The 27,765-nt window shown below is 41.9% G+C and overlaps 1 protein-coding gene across 2 annotated transcripts; it reads left to right on the forward strand.

Annotated features, from left to right (window-relative positions):
* The first annotated feature begins 329 nt into the window (after positions 1 to 329).
* Positions 330 to 26,386, forward strand: BST1 (bone marrow stromal cell antigen 1). 2 transcript variants are annotated; one of them, XM_063459881.1, is made up of 9 exons: positions 330 to 465; positions 12,788 to 12,979; positions 14,086 to 14,215; positions 15,480 to 15,615; positions 16,702 to 16,784; positions 18,204 to 18,280; positions 20,018 to 20,110; positions 22,339 to 22,425; positions 26,209 to 26,386. In XM_063459881.1, the coding sequence occupies exons 2-9, from the start codon at positions 12,822 to 12,824 to the stop codon at positions 26,339 to 26,341; spliced, it is 897 nt and encodes a 298-aa protein (XP_063315951.1). In that variant the 5' UTR covers positions 330 to 465; positions 12,788 to 12,821; the 3' UTR covers positions 26,342 to 26,386. The 2 variants fall into 2 exon arrangements, with proteins under 2 accessions (XP_063315951.1, XP_063315952.1); XM_063459882.1 differs by having other exon boundaries at positions 14,089 to 14,215.
* Positions 26,387 to 27,765: the final 1,379 nt, after the last annotated feature.

A 27,765-nucleotide genomic window follows, 5' to 3' on the forward strand; every position in this document is an offset into this window, starting at 1 on the left:
TTAGATCTGCATTCATGACCTCTCAAAACCTGCTGTATCGGCCTTTTTTAGTCTATTTTGTTATCATAACCTTAACTTTTATTCATTGTATATCTTATACTCCTGACTTTGTGGTAGGTATTTCAATAAAAAAAAAAAACAATAATTTGTGTTTAATCAGTAGAACAATAATAATCTTGTGGTTCCTGGTTATTTATTTAATAATAAGTAAAGAGTTATGACTAATTAGAAAGGAAAATACGTGCTTTGAAACTGTATATCTTCTGGAAGATAAGGTACCATATCGTGCAGTTAGCCTCCCAATCCTTCGCTGGAGATGATTACTTGGAGTAGGAGAAAAAGAACAAAGTCCAGCGAGTACAAAGCAGAAAAAACTGCAAGTAAAAAAGACCTTCAAGGAAACTCAAGGAATCTATGTACAAAAGACTAGTTTACCCTGTATTCAAATAAGATTTTGCTACAACAGTAAGTGAATATGTGTAATATCTTCCCACGTTTAATCCTAGATTACTTAGAATTTTTTCAGTTATGTTATTTTAACCTTAAACTTGAAATTAACTTTGAATTCTGACTGTAGTGAATAACTCTGTAGGAGATGAAAGAAAATGAAATGAATTGTAGATTTGGCAATACTGTGTTTAACAACTACAGAATACAATTATTTAGGATCACCTTGCTTCAAATTGTTACTCACAGTTGATTTCGTTAGAGTGTCATTTGGCCGTCTATTCATGCTAAGTTTTCTTCCTGTATAAAATTTCATTTGTTTTGTTTGACCTCTTTATGATTGTAGCGGAGAGCCGATCTTGCACAGCTATTCTCCACTAGAGATCCCAGTGAGGCTCAGGAACAAGGTGATGATCAGTCCACGGGCAAGGTTTCCAGCAGGTAGAGTAATACAGCAATATCCCCATCGCAATCCCAATAACTGGACGACACACAGTTTCAGGAGTAGAACTCACAAGCTTTATTTCACAGTTCCTTATAAAGCCCTCTCCCATGCAAGGGAGGAGGTTCTATCACTTAAGACATTATCCAATCTACAAGCAGTAACCTCCCACAGATCTCCTCCCCTCCTCTAGCATCATAATCCCCTTAGCATGTACATAGTTTCCCCCGAGTTTTGGATGTACCCTAAATCCTTGGGGTACATCCACAAATCTAATATCCCCAGATAGCTCTATTCTGGGGGACCAACATACTTTAAAATCAGCCCATTCGGATAAAGCGTTCGGGAGTTATGGGACTTTGAAGTTTGGACCGACCGCAGAGGTAAAGTATCCGAAAACAGTTCCATGCATTTTGGCCCTGGGGTCGGTCACAAACAGGCGAATACAAATGGGTGAAATATTGCTGTTAAGTGGCCTGACGGGGAGTCGGATGAATCCCCTAGTTCGTGGGGTTCTTCCTACCGAACGGCGGGCCTCGGTAGTTTCCCCACGAAGTATTAGGAGTCTGGAGGTCTCAGCGGAGGTTGCCTAGTCAAGTGTCCGATTTCGGTTCCAGACACTCGACGGCAAAACACCGCTGTTCGGCAGTTTAAGATGGCCGCCGCCACGTGTTCGTATCCCGAATGGCGGCTACCCAGAGGACAAAGACCACACTGCACGAATAGGTAATTACCCGTTTGCAACATTGTTGCAAACGGTAATTGAAGGCACACTTTACACAGGGTGGTCTGGTTGTTCGGTAGTTTCATTCCCTGGTTTTATATGAATGATTCTACCGAACAACTAGAGGAATACAGTTCTTTACATACATTCAACTGTCCATATAACCGGATACCATGATATTCTATACTTGTTCACACACATTAAACCAGCAATATGACCAAATACAATTATTCTCATACATGTTGTGGGACAGCCCGGTACCAATCCGCTACACTGCTCCCCCTTGCCCACAAGCCGGCATACACAGTCTGATCCAACACGGATCGGCTTGGGGATGTCCGGGGGCTCACGGATCATTTCTCTAAGTCAGTTTGTCTTGACAACCCGTCAGCATTTCCATTCTGCTTACCCGGCCGGTACTGGATATTAAAGTCAAAAGGCTGTAGCCCCAAACTCCAGCGCAGCAGCCTGGCGTTGTCCCCAGCCACCCGGTTCAGCCAGACTAACGGGTTGTGATCCGTGAGCAAGGAAAAGGGCTGTCCATATAAATAGGGCTGCAGTTTCTTTAGGGCCCACACCACAGCCAGGCACTCCTTTTCGATGGCGGCGTAGCTTACTTCTCGAGGTAACAGTTTGCGACTGATGTAAGCCACTGGATGTTCTCCGCCATCGGCCCCGACTTGACTCAGTACTGCCCCCAATCCAAACATAGAAGCATCTGTGTGAACAAGAAAACGTTTAGTTGGATTGGGAGCTGCCAAGACAGGGGCATTTATCAGTGCATTTTTCAATTGTTGGAATGCCTGCTACAGCCTCTACTTTAGCGGGCTCGGGTTTCTGTTTACCGCACCCTACTCTATGTCCCAGGTACTGTACCTCAGCCATTCCGATACTACACTTGGCCGGCTTCAAGGTCAAACCTGCTTCCCTTATCCTATCTAGCACAGCTCCTATGTGAGCTAAATGTTCCTGCCACGTATTGCTAAAAATGGCAATATCGTCCAGGTATGCACAGGTATAGTCCTGCAATCCATCCAGGAGTCGATCCACCATCCTTTGGAAGGTGGCTGGGGCGTTTTTCATCCCAAATGGCATGACTTTAAACCGGTACAAGCCAAATGGGGTGACAAAGGCCGACTTCGGGATGGCGTCTGGGGCCAGGGGGATTTGCCAATAACCTTTACACAAGTCAATAGTGGTGAGGTATTGGCCCCTGGCCATTCTGTCCAGTAACTCGTCTATCCAGGGCATCGGATAGGCGTCGGATACAGTCTTCTCGTTCAATCTCCTATAGTCCACGCAGAAGCGGGTCGTACCGTCTCGCTTTGGTACGAGGACTACAGGAGATGCCCAAGGACTGTCTGAGGGTTCAATCACCCCCAGTTGGAGCATCTCGTCGATCTCCTTACGCATGTTTGCCCGTACCGCTTCTGGGATGCGGTAGGGCGTCTGGCGCATGGGTAGTTGCCCTGGGGTCTCGACCCGGTGAGTTGCCAGAGGCGTGTATCCAGGTACATTAGAGAACGTGTCACGTTTCTCTTCTAATAGTTGCTGTACCTCGATCCGCTCCTGTGGGCTCAGCCGATCTCCCAGCGTGACCTCCCCTAAATCTCCGGACAACTGCCCATCCCCCAGCAAATCGGGGAGGGGTAAGCTGTCAAACTCTTCCGTGTTAGGGGCACAGATGGCGGTTACCTCCTCAGTACGCTCGTGGTAGGGCTTCAGCATGTTCACATGGAGCATGCGTCGCCCCCCAGTCCCTGTGCAGGGGCCGATAATATAGGTGGTATCACATCTTTGCTCCACCACCTTATATGGGCCCTGCCAGGCGGCCTGTAACTTATCATGTCGGACAGGTTTTAAAATTAGTACTTTCTGCCCGACCTGAAAGCTACGGTCCCTGGCTCCCCGATCATACGATGTGCGCTGGCGGGTCTGGGCCTCCTGAAGGTTTTCCCTCACCGTCTTGGTCAGCGCTTCTAGGCGGTCCCGAAAGGCCAACACATATGGTATGATGGGAGTGCCATCTGTGCTCCGGTCTCCCTCCCAATGCTCTCTAATAAGATCTAATGGGCCTCGGACCCTCCTTCCAAACAATAATTCAAACGGGGAGAACCCTGTGGATTCCTGCGGCACCTCCCGGTATGCGAATAGGAGGTGCGGCAGGAATCGTTCCCAGTCCTTGTGGGTCTCTGCGAAGGTTCGGAGCATCTGCTTCAAGGTACCATTGAATCGTTCGCAGAGCCCGTTCGTCTGGGGGTGGTAAGGGGCACTGATAATAGGCTTAATGCCACAGATCCTCCAGAGGTGTTGGGTGAATTCTGCGGTAAACTGGGTACCCTGATCCGAGATAATCTCCCTGGGTAATCCCATCCGGGAGAATATCCGCATGAGGGCATCCGCGACCGTCTCAGCGTGGATGTTGGTCAGAGCCACTGCCTCTGGATACCTGGTGGCATAATCTACTACCGTTAAAATATACCGTTTTCCTGACGGGCTAGCTTTATTGAGGGGGCCTATCAGATCCACCGCTATTCGGCTAAAAGGTTCCTCTATTATGGGTAAGGGGTGAAGTTTAGCCTTCCTGCGATCTCCCCTTTTTCCCACTCTCTGGCAGGTATAGCAAGTCGTGCAATATCTGCGTACTTCCTGGCTAATCCCTGGCCAGAAGAAACTCTGGGTTAGTCTGTACCTGGTGCGACTAACCCCTAGATGTCCGGATAGCGGAATATCATGCGCTATCCGGAGTAATTCAGCCCGGTACCGCTGCGGTACCACTAATTGTCTCCTCGCTATCGGGTCTGACCCCGTAATCTGTTTGCTTGTTTCCCTGTACAAAAGTTGTTTATCCCAGATAAACCTCTCTCCCTCCGCCCCGGGGGAACCCGTGACAACCTTGTCCCTATACACCTGAAGCGTGGGGTCTGTTGCAACTTCAGCTACAAATTCATTAGGTGGAGCCCAGGGGACACATTCTAGAGGGGGGGTAGGGTTGCTTACCTGGACCTCCGGCAGTGTGTTGTGGTCCTGGGTGCGGGCCTGTTGTCGGGTGACTACAGGGTTGACCTCCCCTGTGGTGGGCGACTGGGGCTCAAAAGCAGAAGTGAGCCTCCCCAGATCGTTCCCCAATAAAACCTCCGCCGGTAAATGCGGCATCAATCCCACCTCCACTTCCCCTGCCCCCGCTCCCCAATGTAAATGTACCCTTGCTGTAGGTAGCCGGTACACTGCTCCCCCAGCTACCCGGACGGCAACAGTTTTGCCTGATCTGAAATCAGGTGGCTCTGTACCAAAGTGATGGTGGCTCCCGAATCTCGTAATCCCCGGACTGCTGTACCATTCAGATATACCGTCTGTCGATGGTGCCGTAGATTATCCACATTGGCCTGGACAGGATCTGCCTCGTGCAGTACCTCCCATTGTTCCACAGTGGTAATGGGGACTGCGGAACCATACGGGGTGGTAACTAGGTCCTGGTAGTGGTGGGCTGCGGCCGCCCTGGGTGGAGGTGGGCCTGGACGAATCCAGGTGGAACGGTCCCGTAGCTGTGGGCATTCCCTTTTATAATGTCCCCACTTCTGGCAGTGATGACAGGGGCCAGCGGTGGGTTGTCGGAACCGGGGCTGTGCAGCGGGTGATGGTGGTGGTGGTAGTGGTCTCGGTGGAGCTGGGGTGTAGGTGGTTCCCCCGAATGTTTTAAAAGTTGCTTTTGGAGCTGCAGGTTTTTGTGGCCTGCGTGCATCCAGGTAGTCATCCGCTTTTCTAGCAGCCTCGGTGAGGGAAGTAGGGTTTCTGTCCCTTACCCATTCCTGGACCTCACTGGTTACTCCCTCATAGAACTGCTCCATCAGCAACATCTGTATTACATCCTCCATAGAACGTGCCTTGCTAGCTTGCACCCACCCGAGTGCTGCCCCCTGTAATCAGCATGCCCACTCTGCGTGCGAGTCCTTCTCTGCTTTCTTTAGATCCCGGAACCTCCGCCGGTATGCCTCGGGTGTTATAGCATACCTGGCGAGTATAATTTCTTTTACTTTACTGTAATTCCTTATTTCTTCATTAGGTACAGTCCGATATGCCTCTGCTGCCCTCCCGGTTAACCTTCCGGCCAAAATAGGTACCCAGTCCTCTGCGTTAATTTTATGCAGTGCACACAGTCTCTCAAAGTCTTGCAGGAAAGCGTCTATATCTTCCTCTGCCTCCACATATGTTTTAAAAGCCTGGTACGGTATTTTAGGCTTACCTTCCTGTGGCACATTAATTGCAGAGCTTTGTTCTGGTGCCTGTGTCCTTAGGATGAATTCTTGTACCTCGGCCATTGTCCTGGTAACAATTTCTGCTGGGGGGTTTTCCCCATAAAGGGATAGCCTGAACTGAACCTGCCTCTGGAATTCCGATCCTTGTGGTGTTCCTCCCGGCTCCCTCTGTGCCGGAACTGAATCGCCCTCCATTCTGTACTCTGCCATGAGCTCTGTAACAAGTACTGCTTTCTTCTTATTGCTGGCTTGTATACCCCTTGCCTCTAGGAGGTCCTTTAGCGTGGAGCGTTTTAGCGCAGAAAAATCAATCTCCATCCGTACTCCATTTACGCTTGTTCCTCTGTGAGTTTGGATCCCAGCGCTGCCAACCAATGTAGCGGAGAGCCGATCTTGCACAGCTATTCTCCACTAGAGATCCCAGTGAGGCTCAGGAACAAGGTGATGATCAGTCCACGGGCAAGGTTTCCAGCAGGTAGAGTAATACAGCAATATCCCCATCGCAATCCCAATAACTGGACGACACACAGTTTCAGGAGTAGAACTCACAAGCTTTATTTCACAGTTCCTTATAAAGCCCTCTCCCATGCAAGGGAGGAGGTTCTATCACTTAAGACATTATCCAATCTACAAGCAGTAACCTCCCACAGATCTCCTCCCCTCCTCTAGCATCATAATCCCCTTAGCATGTACATAGTTTCCCCCGAGTTTTGGATGTACCCTAAATCCTTGGGGTACATCCACAAATCTAATATCCCCAGATAGCTCTATTCTGGGGGACCAACATACTTTAAAATCAGCCCATTCGGATAAAGCGTTCGGGAGTTATGGGACTTTGAAGTTTGGACCGACCGCAGAGGTAAAGTATCCGAAAACAGTTCCATGCATTTTGGCCCTGCGGTCGGTCACAAACAGGCGAATACAAATGGGTGAAATATTGCTGTTAAGTGGCCTGACGGGGAGTCGGATGAATCCCCTAGTTCGTGGGGTTCTTCTTACCGAACGGCGGGCCGTTCGGTAGTTTCCCCACGAAGTATTAGGAGTCTGGAGGTCTCAGCGGAGGTTGCCTAGTCAAGTGTCCGATTTCGGTTCCAGACACTCGACGGCAAAACACCGCTGTTCGGCAGTTTAAGATGGCCGCCGCCACGTGTTCGTATCCCGAATGGCGGCCACCCAGAGGACAAAGACCACACTGCACGAATAGGTAATTACCCGTTTGCAACATTGTTGCAAACGGTAATTGAAGGCACACTTTACACAGGGTGGTCTGGTTGTTCGGTAGTTTCATTCCCTGGTTTTATATGAATGATTCTACCGAACAACTAGAGGAATACAGTTCTTTACATACATTCAACTGTCCATATAACCGGATACCATGATATTCTATACCTGTTCACACACATTAAACCAGCAATATGACCAAATACAATTATTCTCATACATGTTGTGGGACAGCCCGGTACCAATCCGCTACAATGATGTTACGATATTCTATGCTGTTCTAAAAACAGTGGGCTCTATAGCCATTAGGAAGGGATAGAACATCCTACAGTTTTCGTGCAAGTGGCGTGAAATCCCTGCTCTCACCCTGGAGACCCAGGTATCAATTGGTTATTTGATGGAGTTCTTGGGAGGAGGTAGATTAATTATTTGCATAAATTAATAACAACAAGTGTGGACTTTCATTCACCTCCCAGAAACATAGGAATACTATTACATTCCTTGACTTGGTTTTGAGGGGACATTCAGGGAGGATTACCACCAGCACCTATCAAAAACAAGTCAATGTCAATGGTTATTTGCATGCACCATTTAAGATGGATAATTCATATCCCATTGGGCCAGTTTACTTGGATTAGTCCCAATTCCACCTATATATGTGATTATGAAAAATAAGCTTTATTACTGGTACAATGTTTCATAGCGAAAGGTTATCTCCTGAGGTATGGCTCTTCTAAAAGGAGGAGAATGTAATAGGGCTAATCTCTTTGAGGGGAGAGGGGGAGAAGGAAGCCAGGTTACCCTGGAACCGATTGCAATATACCATTCTGAGACACATATTTCAATGATCAATGACCCAAGGCTATGGTCAAAGATGATTTTATATTAGCACTCGGGAGTGCATTGGAGATAAAGGGACCATTTTTGTAACTGGTTTCAACTGATACTTTGATGAGATTATTGCTATTATCTCTAAATATTCGTTTGTGCTTAAACTGGATCTTGGCTGGTATTTCGTTTACCTAATTGGGATTTTGTTTACCTTCGTTAAAAACAAGTATCTTTATCCAAATTAAACACAGAGATTCCATGGGTATTACCAAGGTTGGCAATTTTAGACGTGGATATTGCAGGTGTCTGACCTATGATTTAATTTTAAATGGGGGATTGCTTTTTTACACCACTCCAATACTACATCTGTTGTTTACCTTTTGATTTATACTTGTGGACTACAGTATGTGGGGCAAACCTCCAGGTCTCTGAAATCCAGATTTAGAGAGCACCGTTTAGCAATTCTCAAGCAAGACAAGAAGTCTGCAATCATAACACATTTTCAAGCAGTGCAAGAATCCCAGAGATATTGTTCCACCAGAATGCGATTTTGCAAGGAGAAAGAAGAGATTGTTAGCTGTAGAGTCCAAGAATGCATGATCGTAATGAGGAATTTTTCTTATAAAATATTTCCTATGCAGCAATCAGATCCTGTATTATGTGTCATTCATTATGTTTCATGTAATATTTGTTACATTGTATTGTACTGATTTTTGCAATGATGTTTTTAATTATGCCAAACCAGCTCTGAATGTTACCTATGTCATGCAGAGTTTATCTTTTTTTTAGAATGTATTTTATAACAAATTTCTGTTTATTTTCATTTTATATTTTCAATGTGGAGATTCTTATGCTGAGGTTTCCTTAAGAATGAATTGGGATGCCCTATTTTTTGGGGGGGGGAAACACTGTTTCTTTAAGAATAAATGGGAAAACTTGATTTGGGCTGTATTAAAAAGAACCGGTTTGATTACTTTGTATCAGCATATCTTGGCAAAGATTTCAAGTGAGACGAAACTTGTAGGTTTAACTGCTGCAATTGATACGGTGTTTATCACACGTGGAGCAGATTTATTGTCAAACTATGGCAGCCTGTTTCATTGTGGATACGAGCATCGATATGTTTTGTATCCCATGAACTGTAGACCCTTCGTGGGTTGAATTGATTCCTGGAGAGACGACTTAAAGGGACACTGTAGTCACCAGAACAACTACAGCTTATTGAATTTGTTCTGGTGAGTAGAATCATTACATTCAGGCTTTTTGCTGTAAACACTGTCTTTTCAGAGAAAATGCAGTGTTTACATTACAGCCCAGTGATAACTTCACTGGCCACTCCTCGGATGGCTGTTAGAGATCCTTCCTGGGTCATGGCTGCCTAAAATGCATCCAAACATTCAGTGTCTCCTCTCTCTGCATGCAGACACTGAACTTTCCTCATAGAGATTCATTGATTCAATTCATCTCTATGAGGAGATGCTGATTGGCCTGGGCTGTGTTTGAATCATGCTGGCTCTGCCCCTGATCTGCCTCCTTGACAGTCTCAGCCAATCATATGGGAAAGGATTGTGATTGGTTCAGGCCAACCATTTCTGATGATGTCAGCAGACAGAGGCAGGTCTGAGGCAGACAGGGGAAGATCCAGGAGCTGCAGACTTGAATACAAGTAAAATCTTACTATATTTACTATATAGTGGATCAATGTTTTCCTATGGGGATTTTTCAAGATGCTGGACGTTGTCATGCAAAGCGTAAGGACGTCCAGCATCATTTTACCAGGTTAAACGCCGTGTGAATACAGGAAGCGCCTCTAGTGGCGGTCTGGTAGAATAAGAGTTTAATCCTTTCATGTGCGCACAGGATAGACCTAATGTAATATGGACAGGGTCATACTATAGCGTTTTCTATTTTGTTTTGTTTTGTATTTCCTAATGCTAGTGTTCCTTTAAATTTGAAATTCAGTTTGAATTTGCTTTGCTTTCCAGACAATTATCACTTTAGTGAATGACCCTGAAAAATTAATTAATTGATATTATATAAAATGGGCATCAAAAAGCTGTTTAGAACTACTGGACATCTCTCATTTGTGAAAACTGCCCCCCCCCCCATCCCCCCCTGTGATTACATACGTCAGCATATCAGGATTAACCATAAAGCAATCATCTAGGGCCAAGGGGTTAGACAGGGCCCCAGCACCATGAATTTCTTTGGCCTCTTTACCCATCCTTATGTGAAAAATTAAGGTAGGGCCTTAAACTGGCAGCCTGCCTAGAGTCCCGTGGGATGTTAACCCTTCTCTGTTTGCTACTAGAGTTGATTTTTTTTTTTAGTTACTTATTTACTTATACCAGGATGTCTGAGACTGGACAAAATAATTGGAAATTACTTTTTCCATGACAGCTGTCTGTAGGAAGCAATTCCATGTATTACCGTCACAACAGCTGGAAACCGTCCTGTGCTCCCCACTATTTACTGCTCCCACACTATCAGCAGAAAGCAGAAATGGAACATCCCAACTTAGGACTCTAGAACAGCTAAACTTCCTTGTGACGGAGCTGCTACATTTCAACTGAGTGCCTCCTCCAGGTCAGCTTCCTCGCTGTAAACACAATGCCTGAATATAACTCCAGACTACAGGGCGCCACAACCACTAGAGTATATATAAATGCCAAACAATGAAGAAATAACAATGGGTGGAAATCCAAACAATCCACTTTATTTTGGAACAATAAATAAAATAGTAAAATATGCGCAATATATGCAGGAAAAAACAATATAAATATTAACAGCCAAATTGACCAAGAACCCCTAAGGACAGCAGCTATAAACTCACAGAAGCCTTTAGATGTAATAAGGTGCCAAGTGCTAAAGTGCAAACAATGCAAAGTGCTTGATGTAACTTCAAAGAATGGACACCAATACAGAACAATAAAGTGCTTACAGGAGACAGAAAAAACTGCTGTGCCGAAAATGTAGGGATCTTGTGGGTGCTCAACGCGTTTCGTCGATCTCGACTTCCTCAGGAGCTTGCTGGGTGTGCACTGGTCCTCTTCTTCTTTTAAATCTGCCGGTCAGACCGCCATTCCCCGGTCGCTTCCTCGCTGTTCCCAGGACTCTGCTCTGCGTCAACTACTGCACTTACAAAGGCGCTTGTTTCTCTCTGGCCTAGCTCTTTCTTAACACATCCCTCGGTATCAAGGACCAGTGCAGCCAGCCAACAGGTCTGAAAACTCTTTTGACACAAACTCACAATGCTTTGTTTTCATTGTCGATATACTGTAACACTCGATAGCTAGTCTCTATATTCATCATTCAGAGGCTTGCATTGTCGCAGCTTCCTGTGAGCTCTCTGACTCTGACTGTAGCTATGATATAATTTGCAATAAATAAATGTGTAATTATGCTAATAGTTTATACATGGTTGCATAGTCTGGCAGTTGTGTATACATAAGCGCCCGTGTGGAGGGGTTATTTGAAACAAAAATGTAAATTTTGGTTGGGCAAAAATGCTTTTAGAAAAATTATTTACTAATTAATAAAGTTACAGATAAGAAAAAGTGTCATATATATTTTCTAATCCTTTACAGGCATACCCCACTTTTAAGTACACAATGGGACCAGAGCATGTATGTAAAACGAAAATGTATACTTAAAGTGAAGCAATACCTTTTTTTACTTCCCAATGTTTATTGTTTAATGACTACCTGGAGCTCCCCCATTGAACTTCCGAAATAGAATTCACAATGATACTTTTCTTAGGCTCATGTTGAAAGCTTTTGCATTCAAAAATATTGTCAATTTCTGTGTCCTTCAGGAATATCCGAAATGTATTCAGAAGTGAATGTACGCTGTTTGTATAAATCAAAAAGCCTTATACTGTACATTCTTTTATTCCACATGTCTCTCATTCGACAGCTTAGGAAAGGTTGTAATGAGCTGTGACTCAAGTTGAGCATGGCTCCAGAAAGAACTGTACAGAATACTTACCTTTATTTCACAAGAGTAAGAACTGCTTGTAATTGCTGTCAAAAGACCCATAACTGGTAAACATTGCTCAACCAACAGATGGCGCTGTGTATGAGACTACTCCTGCAACTATTTTTTCAGCTGTAACCAATAGATGGCGCTGTGTATTTAAATACTGTACTGTATTTAGACAATTTCAGCCTGTATTAACATAGAGGCTCGCTGCAAAGCTTGCACGGGAACTCCGTGCATCAGCTCCGCCTCTTCGGCCATACTGCGGCTGTGTGGCGGCTGAATGGTCGTTCTCGCGAGGCACTTTACCGTAAACTCGCAGGTATGTCCGTACTCGTGAGTGTACGCAAAGTGAGGTTTAGCAAAGCGGGGTATGCCTGTATATATGTATTATCAGGCTGAACTTGATGGACGCAAGTCTCTTTTCAGCTATGTAACTATGTCACTATCATATGTGTTCCGCCATGTATTGTATATGTATGTATGTATGTATATAATATATGTGATGCTTGCCACTTTACCTTTGCATTACCCATATCATACCTAAGTGCATGGGCCCCATTAGTTTCGCTGCTACAGATTGGGAATGTGGGGCCCGGATGGCCGGGCCCCCCAGTACTACTGTGCCTGTGACAACTGTCATGGTTGTCAACCCCTGATGGCGGCTCTGTTAATGAGTTCTTCTCATCTAGGCAGTCACCTAAACTGAGCAGTATGTTTACTCCTACAGTCATGTATGTCTTGCATTCCACTTACTGCAGGTGGTGACTCTCAATTAGTGTCCAACAATGTTTACACCCATGATGAACAAAACCATCAATTAAGCACTGCGACAAATTCTAAATAATAATTCAGAACCTTGTTCCTTATTTATGTTGTTTCTCCTAGATTGCTACATTTGTTCTGACACCATTTTCTCGGGATGCATGTATTAATTGTGACCATTGGATGTCTATTCGTTGCATGTTTGGAAGGAGCGGCAGTAAAACAATGGGGAGGAGATGGTACAACCCCCAACCTGGGAGAGATCATTATAGGCAGGTGCTACGATTACATCGAGACAGTGAACCCTTCTGTAGGGTAAGATCATTCTTGTTGTGCTCTGCTTTTTCTTCCAGTCTCCTTAACCCCTTAAGGACCAAACTTCTGGAATAAAATGGAATCATGACATGTCATACATGTCATGTGTCCTTAAGGGGTTAAAGGGACATTATAGCGTTAGGAATACAAAACTGTAGTCTAAAGCTATAGTATGCCCCTGTCCCTAACATACAAGCCACCCTACCCCCCATTGGTGTACAAAGAGTTAAAAACACTTTTGTCACAAACCTTAATTTTGACACCAAGGTTCCTCGGCTCTGGCTCTGTCTCCTCCTTCTGTGATGTCGTGGAGAGCATTGAAACAATGCTTTCTTGTGGGGGGTTTTGAAGATGTTGGATGTCTTGGGGCACCGAAAATCATTGTTTCTCAGAGTTTAACTCCAAGAAAATCCAGGTCGTAACTCTGCACTGGAAATGTTGAAGTTTCTCTGCAATGTTTTTACTTGCAGGGTTAAGGGGACAGGAACACCGCACCCAGACCACTTTAATATAATAAAGCACAAGGCTCCATGATTTATCAGGAGTCTAGACTTTCAGGCTAAATAATGCAAATAAATATTAGGAGGCTACCCAAGCTGTTTATCTGTTTTATAAGGAGGTCTAGTCAGTAAACATGTAGTTTTGGCTTCTTAACCTCAGTGTGGGTACATAGCTTGGAGCCCTATTCTAAAACTGTCCTGTAATAAATACAAAAAATAAATTAAAAAAGAAAAATAACTTCAGTAGGCTATTCAGAGTGTGAAATTGTTCTCTGATGCTCCTAGAAATGCTTCATTAAATATCTTGTTGGGGTCTTAATGAGTATGATGATGCCAGAATGTAACCATATAAACCAGTAAGCTTTAAAATACGACGAGTACCCAAATTTGGTTCTTAAGCTATGGGTTATCAAAAATTTCCAAAGGTGCAGGTTTACTATTCATCTGATGGTCCTTCGCTCAAATCCCCAAATTATTGCTACTTGATTATACTCAGAGCACCAACTTCCTACCTAACATCACCCACTAGAATTCAATGAATGACTCTGAAATTAGTTTCTTTAGTTTTTTTCAGTAATCACCATTGTCATATTAAAATTGCTACAGCAGGAAGAACTGCTCTGAGATATGGGAAGCTTTTAAATCTGCATTTGTCAACAAGGATCCGTGTTCCATATTTCCATCGGACTATGAGCTGTATATTAATCTGACATTGCACAATATCCCCCCAAATAAGGTATGACCATTTCAAACTAAGAATCCATCCAAATGTATCTAGAAACGCTTATTGGAGGCAAGAATACTTAGACGTGGCCTTGTCTTCATGGAGCCCTTTTGGGAGTATCTATGAATTCATTATAATTAATTAATTTAGGCTTCACTAAACCTCGTGGCTGCAAGTAGTAAACAGTCATATGTGTTTTAAAAGAACACTCCAGACACCTAAAACACTCCAGATTCCTTTAGAGCATTATGTGTCAATGAGAAGCCTTTGATCGCTCTATGTGGTTAGGAATGTATCTGCAATCCCCTGGATTTTCATTCAAGTTTTTTTTCCAAAGTTGAGAAAAATAAATCAAAAAGAGTAAAAGGGATTCTACAGTATCAAAAATAAAATATAACAATAGGAAAAATATTTAGAGGATCAAAAGGTGAGAATGTTTTTACTTCTGTGCAGCTCATTCATAAAACCACCATGGCTCCCTTGGTCGTATACAACTAAATCACAAAGTAAAAAATTGGAACAAGGGCAACCAGAATATAGCAATGCACCTAAGTGCTACATTTTAGTGAAGGACACAAACATAAACAAAAATGTTTTGGGTATGCAATGCCCTTAACAATGCAAAATAACCTACCCCCATATATAGACAAAAGTAACCCTCCCACCACATACACCAAACTGATTGACCCCAGACAGCACCAAAGAGAGGCTTGGAATGCTCCAGCCTGACAAAATCCCGGTTCCTGTCACTCAGATCTCACCGATCCCAGTTAGAGTTTCCATTAGAGATAAAATTGACTTATTTTATTACTACTATCGATGAGTCTGTACATGGAATTGAGGGGACCCATTCACTAGACTGGTTTGTGGTGAGCTATGCATTATTGGCCTTGTCAAGATCGATGAGAACAGGGCGCATGCTTTTTAAAGGGGCACTTCAAGCATCATAGCCATTACAGCGTTTTCTAGTGGCCATGGTGCAAGGCTTCTTGTTCATTAGGGTTTATGGAACAAGTAGAAGTTGGATAGAATGCAGGGGACCAGCTGCACCCTAATCATGCAAAGCTCTTCCAGCGTTAAGAGTGACCCATTACGCACCGGTAGAGGTTAAAAAAAAAGATGCAAATGTGCCATGAAAAATATCTGCTGATCACCTTAAGAAAAACACACAAAGTTGGCTTTTAATTATAATTTGATTGCTATGAGATTTTTTTTTGTTTGTTTGTTAGTTTCTTCTCATTCACATTACCTGACATTAACGATGTTTTTGTTTTAGTCAGTTTTCTGGGAAAACAACAAAGCTCTAGTTCATCGATACTCCGACAGAACAAAGCGTTACATGCCGCTCGGAGATACACTACCTGGTTGGTTAGGAGACAATTTAAATTGGTGTGGAGTCACTAATGAACCAGGTGAGATACTAAATAAAGCAGCATCAATATGGGCAGTAGTTAGTGGTTCCCATCTTCTGACGTAGATCATAACAAAAAATATGCACAATAAGCAAAAACTACAACATGCAATACCTAGAGTACAAAGGCATATTTAATATTGTGGGTTCAGGGTAGATACAGCATGGTGTGGGGTAATAAAGCAAGTTTATAAATTTTTAAGTATATAATAGTCTTAATTCTTTTAAAGATTTGGTGTCCTCCTAGTGTAATTCATAGTATATGTTAGGGTTTAGGGTTGGACATTGGACTCGGTACAAGGCTGAGGTTTGAGAGGGGCTTAAGTTAAAGGACCACTATAGTGCCAGGAAAACATACTCATTTTCCTGGCACTATAGTGCCTTGAGGGTGCCCCCACCCTCAGGGTCCCACTCCCGTGGCGCTGAAGGGGGAAGAAGGGGTTAATCCCTTACCTTTTTTCCAGCGCCGGGCTCCCTCGGCGCTGGGACTCTCCTCCCTCTTCTGACGTCCCTATCTGAATGCGCATGCGCTTTCCTATGTACGCGCGGAAGCGCCTCTAGCGGCTGTCAATGAGACAGCCACTAGAGGCTGGATTAACCCTATTGTAAACATAGCAATTTCTCTGAAACTGCTATATTTATAGCGAAAAAGGTTAAACCCAGCTGGACCTGGCACCCAGACCACTTAATTAAGCTGAAGTGGTCTGGGTGACTATAGTGGTCCTTTAATATATATGGGAGAGATCATGAAATTTTCCTTTGGAATGAAGCGGTCTTTTTGTCACCTAGCAACAACACTGCACTTGATGGAAGCATTGATATTTCTCCCATAATAAAATAGGCATCTGGTCAGCCCAATTTACTGTCAACAACTAACCCTTATTTAACATTGTATACATGCATTACTTTTCATTACACAATGAAGATTCAGACATCAAATGTATGTCTATGCTGTTTTAGGAATAAGTAGCATCTCCCTATTAAACTGAGATGTATTTGAAACTCTTATGACATCTTGATCGTTATGCTAGGCCAAGCCCCTACATATGTATTTTAATATATGATATTTAATTTAATCATTTTAAAGGAATGGATTACATCTCCTGTCCCACAACAACAGAATGTGAATACAATGCACAGGAATCATTCTGGAGAATTGCTTCTGTAACTGTAAGTATTTCAGGCATAAATTGTATATATAATATGAAGAAGAGGAGGCACTCCGTGTATCTTAGGGTGCCCAGATCCCTGTTCAGTCTATCCTGGGATGCCCAGATCCCTGTTCAGTCTATCCTGGGATGCCCAGATCCCTGTTCAGTCTATCTTGGGGTGCCCAGATCCCTGTTCAGTCTATCTTGGGGTGCCCAGATCCCTGTTCAGTCTATCTTGGGGTGCCCAGATCCCTGTTCAGTCTATCTTGGGGTGCCCAGATCCCTGTTCAGTCTATCTTGGGGTGCCCAGATCCCTGTTCAGTCTATCTTGGGGTGCCCAGATCCCTGTTCAGTCTATCTTGGGGTGCCCACATCCCTGTTCAGTCTATCTTGGGGTGCCCAGATCCCTGTTCAGTCTATCTTGGGGTGCCCAGATCCCTGTTCAGTCTATCTTGGGGTGCCCAGATCCCTGTTCAGTCTATCTTGGGGTGCCCAGATCCCTGTTCAGTCTATCTTGGGGTGCCCAGATCCCTGTTCAGTCTATCTTGGGGTGCCCAGATCCATGTTCAGTTCACAGCTTAACCGTTTTATTTTAAAAATTGATTCACTTGATCTGTTTAAAGTGGCTTTGCCACCTTTGGGAGTCTATGAGCATTTTGCAAAGACCCCCGAAGGTGACTGCATTACTCGGTGTGCGGAGACGTAGAGGGGCAGCGTAACATAAATATACTTACCAACGGGCACTGCCAACTTCTCTGTTCAGCTCCTGGAGATTAACATGCCACAAGTCGTGCCAGTGCTGTATTTTCCTGCTACAATGACATCCAGGAATGATTCTGTGGGACCTTTGGGTCCTCCATGGATAAACACTCTCTTTATCAACCATAGACTTGACCATAAGACAAAGTAATTCCTAAATTGTCTTATGATATTCATTGACTCCATTGAAATTTCTTTGCCAACATGAATATTAAAGAAATATTTTATCTCTTTTAATCAGTATCCATGTGTCAGAGCTGCTTTACTGAATAATACTTTTGGCTGTACTTTGTAACTTTGTACATTACTGGAATCCCATGGATTTTTTTTGCCATCATGTTTTTTTTTTTTTTTTTGTATATGCCATTGTGGATGTTTTTGCACCTGCCATCATGGATTTTTTTGCACATGCCATATATGGTCCAGAGCTCAATATGTTTCAAGATAATGAATACACATTTATGTAACCAATTAAAGAAGTGGAAAATCACCTATAATTTGGCTAACCTTTTTTGTGTGGAAGTAGCTGGCACCAAGATCACTACAAAGGGCTGTAGGAAGCACTTCCCAGTACCTGGTCCTCTGTAATCTCTGTTTATTAGTTTGGATCATGATTCATGTTAATACTTGACTGAAGCATTATTGTTTTAATTTTAATCTAATCTGTTTCTTTTAACAGTACGCAAAATATAGCTCTGGAGAAATACAGATTATGCTAAATGGTTCTACTCCTGGTGGCGCTTTTCCAGTCCCTAGGTGAGCGTTTTCTGATTTACACAAACATTTTAGCAAGATCACGCACACACAAGCATGCAAAGTCATAGTGACAGCTTCTACCGAGCTTCAGGGATCTCAGCTACCTCCAGTGCGTCAAGTAACCCAATAAATCAGATGTATCCCTCTCATGCTTACTAAAGTGGTTATGGTGCAAACACCCTCTCCCTGCAGCCTTTGTTTAAAAACAATCTTTGTGTAAACATTATCCTGTGTGTAAGACTGCCTCCTGCAGCTTTCAATCCAATTGCTGAGCACTCTCTTCCTGGCTGGCAATATCTGTTTTGTGCAACCTTTAAATCGGGTGTCGGCGCATACTGCATGCTAACCTCACACCTTGGACAGGTTGCCCATAGCTGGGGGTGTTACACAAAGTGCCATTGCTTCCCCTGCCCGGCTCCCAGGCAATTTAATGCAGTAACTCCCTAATGAAAAATAAACCCTTAAATTTGTTATGAGTTTTGATCTCTGCCCTTGCAAGTTATTCCATTGGGAAATTATGTCCCAACCTGAGTGCAAGAACTACCCTGGTGCTGCTGGAATACAACTCGAATCATACTCCTTTAGATTCTGGATAGGGCTGGTCAGTGTTAAAATATACATCTGATGTAACGGATGGTAAAACAACCACTATCGAAACAGAGTATGTGGAATGTGAAAACCATCAACCTCATCCAGCATTTGGTTGATCCTAATAAGAATTACAGGCCACAATAGCTTTTCAATAGCAAGTCAAGATTTAAATAGGCACAATACTTAAAAATGGTACTTAAACTAATAGAGCCCTATATTTATTTATTTTAATTTTTTTTTACAAATCCTTACATCTCAATTAAACAATTGATTGGTTGGACAATGTAAGGGCTGGGCAAAAAAAATACATTTTTTCGCTGCAGAGGTCAGGTTTCAAACGAAAGAAATGTTTAGATCGGTGGAAATATTTCTGTAAATTTTAGTAAATGCATTTTATTTCTAATTCTACATCGTGTGCAAAAAATGAGCTTTTTGTGGAAAGAGAGTTCCCTTTAACGGCCAGTTTGTATAGAATATGGAGAATTTGGATATAATACTATATAAAATAACTTCTGAAACCCAATCTATCTAAAACTGACCTTCTTATTTTTCCTCCTGATAATACGGATCCCCCTATTTTTCTCCCCCAGCAGGTTGATGGTACCAGCATCAGTCCGTCCTTGCAAGCTCTGTCTTTGATTCTCGCCTCACTCTTGCACCTGACATCCAGAATGTTACCAAATCCTGCCATTCCCACCTTAAAAACATTGCTCGCATCCGTGTCTTTCTTGCACAAGATACTACTGCTTGTTCATACTCTCGTACTTTCTTACATTGCTACTGTAATTCTCTCCTAATTGGTCTCCTCAGACTGCCTCATTGCAGTCTATAATGAATGTTGCTGCCGGGCTGGTTTTTCTCTCCAGTCGCTCCTCTCACACCTCACCCCTCTGTCAATTCTTACATTAGCTTCCTGTACCCTACAGACTTCCTGTACTCTATAAGATTCCTGTCTCTTGCTCTCTCCTAAAGGGCCACACTCCACTCTCACCTTCCTATTGTTCCCGTAACATTTTGGAAATGCCAATAATAATAATAATAATAATACTTTAATACCATTAACTGCTGGCTTATAATTGCAGACCAGAAACTCAACATCTCTTCCATAGCAAACAGTAGTTCAATATGTTTTTTTTTTTTTTTTAGTTTTTTAGCCGACTACGAGATTCCTAACTTTGACACCAACAAAATATCCAAGGTCAATATCTGGGTGATGGATGACATTGGTGGAGCAGACATGTAAGCTGTAAAACATCTACATGTATTTAAAGGAATAATGTGGACAGGGTCATTCCAAAACAAGATGACTATGCCTTTAACATTATTTTAGGTTAACCCCTTAAGGACCAAACTTCTGGAATAAAAGGGATTCATGACATGTCACACATGTCATGTGTCCTTAAGGGGTTAAACAATAATACAATACAGCCCCCCATCATGTAAAATGAAGAACAGTTTTGCTTAAATTTTTTGTGGGCAAGACTCCCTCGGCATGATGGTACAATCCAATACTTCTCATAGAGGAGGGACCAGGTGCGCATGCACGGCGAGTGTTGCGCGCACCTTCAACCTTCCCTATTGGAAAGTATTATATTTAATGCTTTCTTATGGGCTTCCACGTTACTTGGCCGAGTTTTACTATCAGGAAGAGAGCCACTAGAGGTGGATTTAACACTACAATGTAAACATTGCTTTTTTTTTTTTTGTTTTTTTAAACTGCATTGTCTTACATTGCAGGGTCAAAGGACAGGGTCACTGCACCCAGGTCACTTCATTTAGATGAAGAAGTTCTGTGACCTTTGTGTCCCTTTAAAGGAATGTCAGGGACTCGTCTCCTTCTCAGATTTTAGAATGTAAGGAAGGTTTTCTTTGAATGTTTGTGTATCACACACTCAGTGCAAATAGGCAGTCTTTAGAACCAGGAGGGGAGTTATTTGCAAAGTGATAGGAGCAGATGATCAGATTACTCAGTGAGTCACATGACAGAATACACAGCTAATTTGGATTCATGCTTCTTGTACACCAAGGTTAAACCTCCATGGCAAGGCTTAAAAAGTGGGGAGCCTATATTAGCATGGACCATTGTTCCAGTACTTTATTTGTCCATCTTCATTTACTTTAGGTTATTACAGCGCATGTGAAAAACACTTTTATTTTCTTTCTACTGATATTGAATCATGGGCCTTTAAATTGACTTTGGATCATAACTGATTTAGCGGTAGAGCAGCTATTTATGCAGCTTATTTCTGAGCTAGAAGTAGTCTGTAAGGAGGAGAGGGGTAGATTGCTAAAACAATTCTCACGGCATGTACGTCTTTACTTGGAATAATTTTTATTTTAGTGACCTCTGATGTTGAACTGAAAAAGGTTAATATAGGAATGTGACTGTAAATAAAAATAAAGTCACATGTTTGTTTGGTTATTTATTATTTTGTCACAATTTTTGAGACCTTGTTTACTAGAAAAGTTTGTGTACTTTGTTCAAAGTGACAATTCCTCAATCTATCACTAGAGTGCAGTAGAGCTGAGTATAAAGCACTCATACTTCCGAGTTAATTCTTTGTCCAGAAGAAAGTCATTGCTCTATAATGCCCCAAGGACGCTCAAGCATCTTCTTATTCCATGACATAAGAGTACATGTGCACTTGAACATTCTATCTGAAATGTCATGCATGCACCCTCACAGCCCCCGGTAACATGGCACTGTGAAGTTAAATTAAGGATGCAATGAAAGTTTAAAAAAAAAAAAAAAAAAAAAAAATGGTTGTCACAAAAGAATAAAAATTAAAAGCATCTGCAGTTATGTTTGAGTTAGCGGTTCAAGTTGTGCAAAAAAAAACATAAGTAACAGTGCTACTTTAAAGTGTGACTTTAACAAAAAATATACTAATATCTACTGTGGATTGCTTATAAGGGTACTTAGCCTCTAGAATGTAAGCTTATTGAGCAGGGCCCTCCACCCCTCTGTTCTTGTACGTCCAGTTGTCTGGTTTCAATTACATGTCTGTCAGTCCACCCATTGTACAATGCATTTTGGTGACCTCTATTATTATTATTTATATAGCGCTACGGAATCTGATGGCGCTATATAAATAATGAAATAATAATAATAGAGGTCACCAAAATGCATTGTAAAGGGACAAACAACTGAATGCCTTCATTCATATTACCAAGGTGCTCTAGAATATTTGTGCCCATATTTTTGTAATATGGGCTTGTGAAATATTAACTTTGCTCTGGTTTGAGAAATATTCACTTAAAGGTTAGTAAGTCTTAACCCATATTATGTTCGTCACCTGCATTTCATTCTATCACTGTTGTCCCCTAATTATGTATAGATGTGCTTTGTAAGAAATATTTCCCCTAGATGAACACAATGAGATTTTACCGCTTTTCAAATAGGTGCCGAAGAGGACCCTGAGAGCGTTGTCTAAAAATATTTTTGTGGTTTTTATTTTCGTTTCCAGAGACTCATGTGGGAAGAACAGTTTGAGTGTTTTGGAAACTATGTTAGGATCAAAACATTTGTCATACAGTTGTGTGGATAATTACAGGTAAGTAAAAAAATAAGTGTTTTTTTTTTGTTTTTTTTCATTAAAGTTTCTTGCGTTTTCCAGAAGTAAAGTAAAACAGAAAAAATTTACATTCAGGTCAAATTTGTATCAGATAAAGTACACATGAATACCAACCATATCACATAGTAAACATTTACAGCTGAAATGTCAAATCCACCGTTCTTTGTTCTTTCACCTGAGTGAATGCTATTTCAGCAATTCCACAGGTGAAAAAAACGTACCGGCACTGTGGTGTCATTCCGTTCCTTAATGCACACTTGGGCATCTTCTGGAGAAATGCAATATGGAAGCATGCACACTTGGCACTTACTCCAGTACTGAATGCAAGCATGTGCTGTGTATATGGGACTGTAAGAGTTAACTAGTTTACTTTGGCCAACTATAGGAATCGTTTTCCTCATAAACTAGAGGGATAAAAGGAAAGGGTGGGAATATGAAGAAAGGGAAAAGAGCCAGAGAAGCAATGAAAAGATAAAAGAAGGGAGGAGATGATAAAAGAAGAGGGAAGAATAAAAATGGGAATTAGGCTACTTGCAATTGTCACTCGATATGTAAACTGTGAAAAAGTATGGACTTTGGTCCACTCATACCCACTTGTGCTCCCAGACATGTATTCCAGACCTCATAGAACTGATGCATAGAACCACAAACAGAAATGGGATACGGCTGTACAGTCTATAGAGAGAACATATAAAGAAAAAACAATAGTGTGATACAGTATATGCAATGAATTGTGCGCTTTAAATGGATGCACTCACAAGATGGTGGAAATAGAAGAGCATAAGGTGCCTCCCCAGATAATATGGGGGGATGGTGGTTTTCCTTATTAGTGTCGAGCAGCCAATGGAACACGGGACTCCAGGTAAGTAGTAGTGAAAAAAATCGATAATTTTATTTTCTTAAAAAGGTGAAAAGACACCATAAGAATAAAATTTAAAAGTGCACCAATAGGTCCAACGCGTTTCGTTCAAACAAGGACTTCATCAGGGACCGCACAGTAAAAGAAATCACAAACAATATCATAGATTGTAAAATAATACATCCTACTCTCCCCTTAACAAAATTTCTATAAATAGGGCTAATCCCAGGTCCCATTGGTCCATGATGTGGGGGTGTCCAATAGCCAGCTCTTCATTGGTCCAGGGATGGTATCCTCCAGCTGATGATTTCTCATAGAACTGATGCCCGTAACTAAGGCCACCATTTTCTCCATAGGAACACAAGGTAGAGGATTGCTCATGCTTTAAAGGAACACTAGAGGGTCAAGAACACAAACATGTATTCCTGACCCTATAGTGTTAAACACTTGCCCTCCCTAAATATAGTATAATGTTACTTCATTCCAGACTTTACTACAGTCTGCTGCTGCTGGCTCTGCCCCTGGTCTGCCTGCTTGACTGACATAATCAGAAGTGGTGGTCTGAGCCAATCATAATGCTTCCCCAAAGGATTAGCTGAGAGTGTCAAGGAGGCAGATCAGGGGCAGAGCCAGCCCTGGCCAATAGGCATCTCCTCATAGAGATGTATTGAGCAGGTCAGTGTTTGAATGCAGAGGGGTGGAGACATATCTCATAGGCAATAGTGTTTGACTGTCAAGGAAAGTAATGGCTAAATTATAAAAGCCAAACCTGTCAGAAAAAAAAAGGAGGAAAAGTCGATACAAATTAACCAAGTGAAAATACTTCCTATGCCTTTTTTTTTGGAAAGGGAACAATGTTACTAGCAGTGTAGAATTTAAATAGATACATGTCAAATATGATGGTGAATTCAACTATGTAACTTCAACTAGAGATGAAAAAAGGGGGTGTATTAACTAAACATCACGTTTACCAACATTGCCAACGTTCACAAATTCACATAACAAATGAACTGCAATAATAACCCTGTCTTGCAAAATGGAATATAAATATCCATAGCTATAAAGCTATTGAAAAAAAAAGGAAAAACAGGGCTATATAGCTGAACATATAGGCAGCGAAAAGCGCGTCAACCGAAGCTTATTACTTGGACTGAATGTAAAGATAAAATCAAAAAAATGTTAGAACCTCACTATATGATTATATGAGCAGGAACAAGTAGATCCCTAAGCTGTGCCCTTCGTGGGCACCCCTTACCATTTACTACCCCCTCCCCCCCCCCCCAATAGTATTCTAAATAATATATGAATGTGCCAATTTCCGTAACTGTATGTTCTTACATAATGAAGAAATTACTTAAAGGGGTACTTCAAGCACCATGGCCACGTAAGTGATTTGAATCCTCCAGTACACCGTTTTCCAGCCTCCATTTCTGCTTGCTTGCGTTCTCCTAATTCACTCCCTTCTTATGCCTATATTTGCTCTGCTTGTCAATTTTAATTCCTTCTTTCTCATTTCTCATTTTTAATTTATTCTTGTGAATAATATTAAACAAAACAACAATCGTTCCCAGAAGTTGAAACTTTAAAGGAACATTAATTATGCCACTTTATATAATAACTGAAAAGTACAATAAAAATGCTTCACTATGTCACATTGAAGCTCATCCCTAAGTTTCACAATAAAGGCTCACAACATAGGGTGTCACTTAAAGGGTTGCTCTAAGCTCCAAAACATGTTTAGCTTAAAGGAACACTATAGTCACCTAAATTATTTTGGCTAAATAAAGCAGTTTTAATGTATATATCATTTCCCTGCAATTTCACTGCTCAATTCACTGTCATTTAGGAGTTAAATCACTTTGTTTCTGTTTATGCAGCCCTAGCCACACCTCCCCTGGCTATGATTGACAGAGCCTGCATGAAAAAAAAAAACTGGTTTCACTTTCAAACAGATGTAATTGACCTTAAATAATTGTATCTCAATCTCTAAATTGAACTTTAATCACATAAAGGAGGGTGTTGAAGGGTCTAGCAAGCTATTAACATAGCAGGGGATAAGAAAATCTTAATTAAACAGAACTTGCAATAAAGAAAGCCTAAATAGGGCTCTCTTTACAGGAAGTGTTTATGGAAGGCTGTGCAAGTCACATGCAGGGAGGTGTGACTAGGGTTCATAAACAAAGGGATTTAACTCCTAAATGGCAGAGGATTGAGCAGTGAGGCTGCAGGGGCATGTTCTATACACCAAAACTGCTTCATTAAGCTAAAGTTGTTCAGGTGACTATAGTGTCCCTTTAATTAGGTGGTTTGGGTCTATAGATCATCTCCCTGCAGTGTTATTGCTAAATTACCTGCTGTGTAGGCGTTAAATAAGTTTGTTTATGCAGCCCACGCCACACCTCTCCTGGTTGTTGCTTTAAAGGGACACTGTAGGCACTCAGACCACTTCATCTCATTAAAGTGGTCCGGATGCACTGTCCCCTTAGCCTTGCAATGGGAAACATTGCAGTTTCAGAGATGAATATCAGCTGACACTGACCAATGAAGTTCAAATATGGGGGAAACTGATATCTCGTTTGAGGGGAACTTGAAGGAGGACATCAGCTATATCCGAGAAGCGGGATGCCCGAGGGACCCATTCAAGTTTCAAACCATTTCAAAATGGCTTGACTCCTTACCATAGGATGGTACCAGGGGACTTCTGGCACCATAACCACTAAAGTGCACTGTAGTAGTTAATAGGCTTTGAGTGTCTCTTTAATCAAAATTATATATTAGATTCTTTTATGTAGTAATGTATTTGATCTCATTTACAAATATATGTTTACATGTTTATATTTTTGTTTATTTTGTTGTTGCCATAATGTTCCAGATTTGTTTAACAATTACTTTTCTTCTCACAGACCCGTCAAGATCTTGCAGTGTGTGGATTTCCCTGGTCAGATTGACTGCATCACAAACAGTGGCATTTGCTTCCCTGCATTATGGATTGGCATAATGCTACCATGGCTTGCTCTGATAAGTAATCATTTTTGAGTGGCTGAAGAAAAGTTGCTGGACATATGTGATTTCTATGCAACAATATCATGTATTTTTAATTTTAAGCTTTTGTTCCAATGTAGAAAAAAAAAAAAAAAAGATGAGTTTTCCAACATATTACTACAGCTATTAAATATGTGAATCTACCTCCCTTAGAGAAAAGAACTAGACAAATCAAATGTAGTCCAAGAAATATGTATATGGAGATCTTACCCCATGCTTGCTGAGTGAAGTGGTGACTTCTTCATAATTGAAACCATAAACAAACATGATAGTTTTAAACATAGGGGAGCACTAAAGTTTAAATAGCCCCGTACTAAATGGACAAAACAATCTGGTTGCAAACGGGGTCATTCAGACATTTTTCACACCAATTTTTTTATCAGGACACCGAATACATCCATGCAATGGCTAAAGATTCATTCGGGCTGATCCAATTCAGACTGTATTTGGCTTTAGTAAATATGAGAATTGCCAGAATTTAGCGTGTTAAAGTGCTTTATGTGTGAAGAGTGTGTCCTCTTTTTTTTTTTTTTGCAAAAAGTGCAGATTCAATAGAAATTGGCACATTTATAAACTAACCTTGTTACACCCCCTTGACTGTCAATCACACAACTGGTTCTGTTACTTCCTGGTTTGGTTAGCTCAGTGGAACTCAGAGCACATGCCTTGCAAAGATTTCTCATTGAGATGAATTGGGAAGTCTGTGATTGGACAGTTATAGTAAGTCTGGGCGGGGTTAGAAGGGGAGAAAAGGCAGAAGACAAGATAACTGCAGCTTTTGCAAGCTGTTTTTAGATATACCCACAATGATTGCTTGCCTGTATGTTTTCATTGGGAGGTATATATAGTAAACAGTGATTTGTATTTCAGCAGTGGAGTGTCTCTTTAAATACATTTACCTCCACTGAATCTGTGGGCGCATTATGCCACAATGTTTCTTAGATGTACTGCATGCACCTTTGCTTGCCTGGGCATGAACTTACCATGCTTCCCTGCATGCCCAGATGCTCACAGGCCATGGTTAAAATCTTAGGATGTTATGAATATGAATTGGCAACCTGGCTGTGCCAGCACATTCTTTTACTTCAGGCAAATTCAAATAAAATTGAAAAAAAAGTATATTGTTTCAATAAAATAAATATAGTTTAACCTTTAGATAGCTATTGGAATGTGTATTTCCCTCCAAACAGAAAGTTCCCCCTCAAAAAAGGTTTATTTGCATAATTCCATGAATCCACTAGATGGCGCACAAATGTAATCATCTAGATTCTAGACCAGGCTTCCTCAAACTCCGGCCCTCCATATCTTGCTGAACTACAACTCCCATGATTCTCTGCCTATCTATTTCATTCATAGAATCATGGGAGTTGTAGTTCAGCAACATCCGGAGGGCTGGAGTTTGGGGAAGCCTGCTCTAG

The sequence above is a fragment of the Pelobates fuscus genome, chromosome 6, assembly GCF_036172605.1.
Source record: "Pelobates fuscus isolate aPelFus1 chromosome 6, aPelFus1.pri, whole genome shotgun sequence".
Classification (NCBI taxonomy): Eukaryota; Metazoa; Chordata; class Amphibia; order Anura; family Pelobatidae; genus Pelobates; species Pelobates fuscus.

What these genes read in the sequence shown, in the direction of transcription:
- BST1 (XM_063459881.1), top strand. Translation starts at nt 12,822, where the DNA reads ATGCATGTATTAATTGTGACCATTGGATGTCTATTCGTTGCATGTTTG. An exon ending in GGAGAATTGCTTCTGTAACT is followed by an intron (nt 16,785 to 18,203) that starts GTAAGTATTTCA and finishes TTCTTTTAACAG; the next exon opens with TACGCAAAATATAGCTCTGG. An exon ending in GACATTGGTGGAGCAGACAT is followed by an intron (nt 20,111 to 22,338) that starts GTAAGCTGTAAA and finishes TTTCGTTTCCAG; the next exon opens with AGACTCATGTGGGAAGAACA.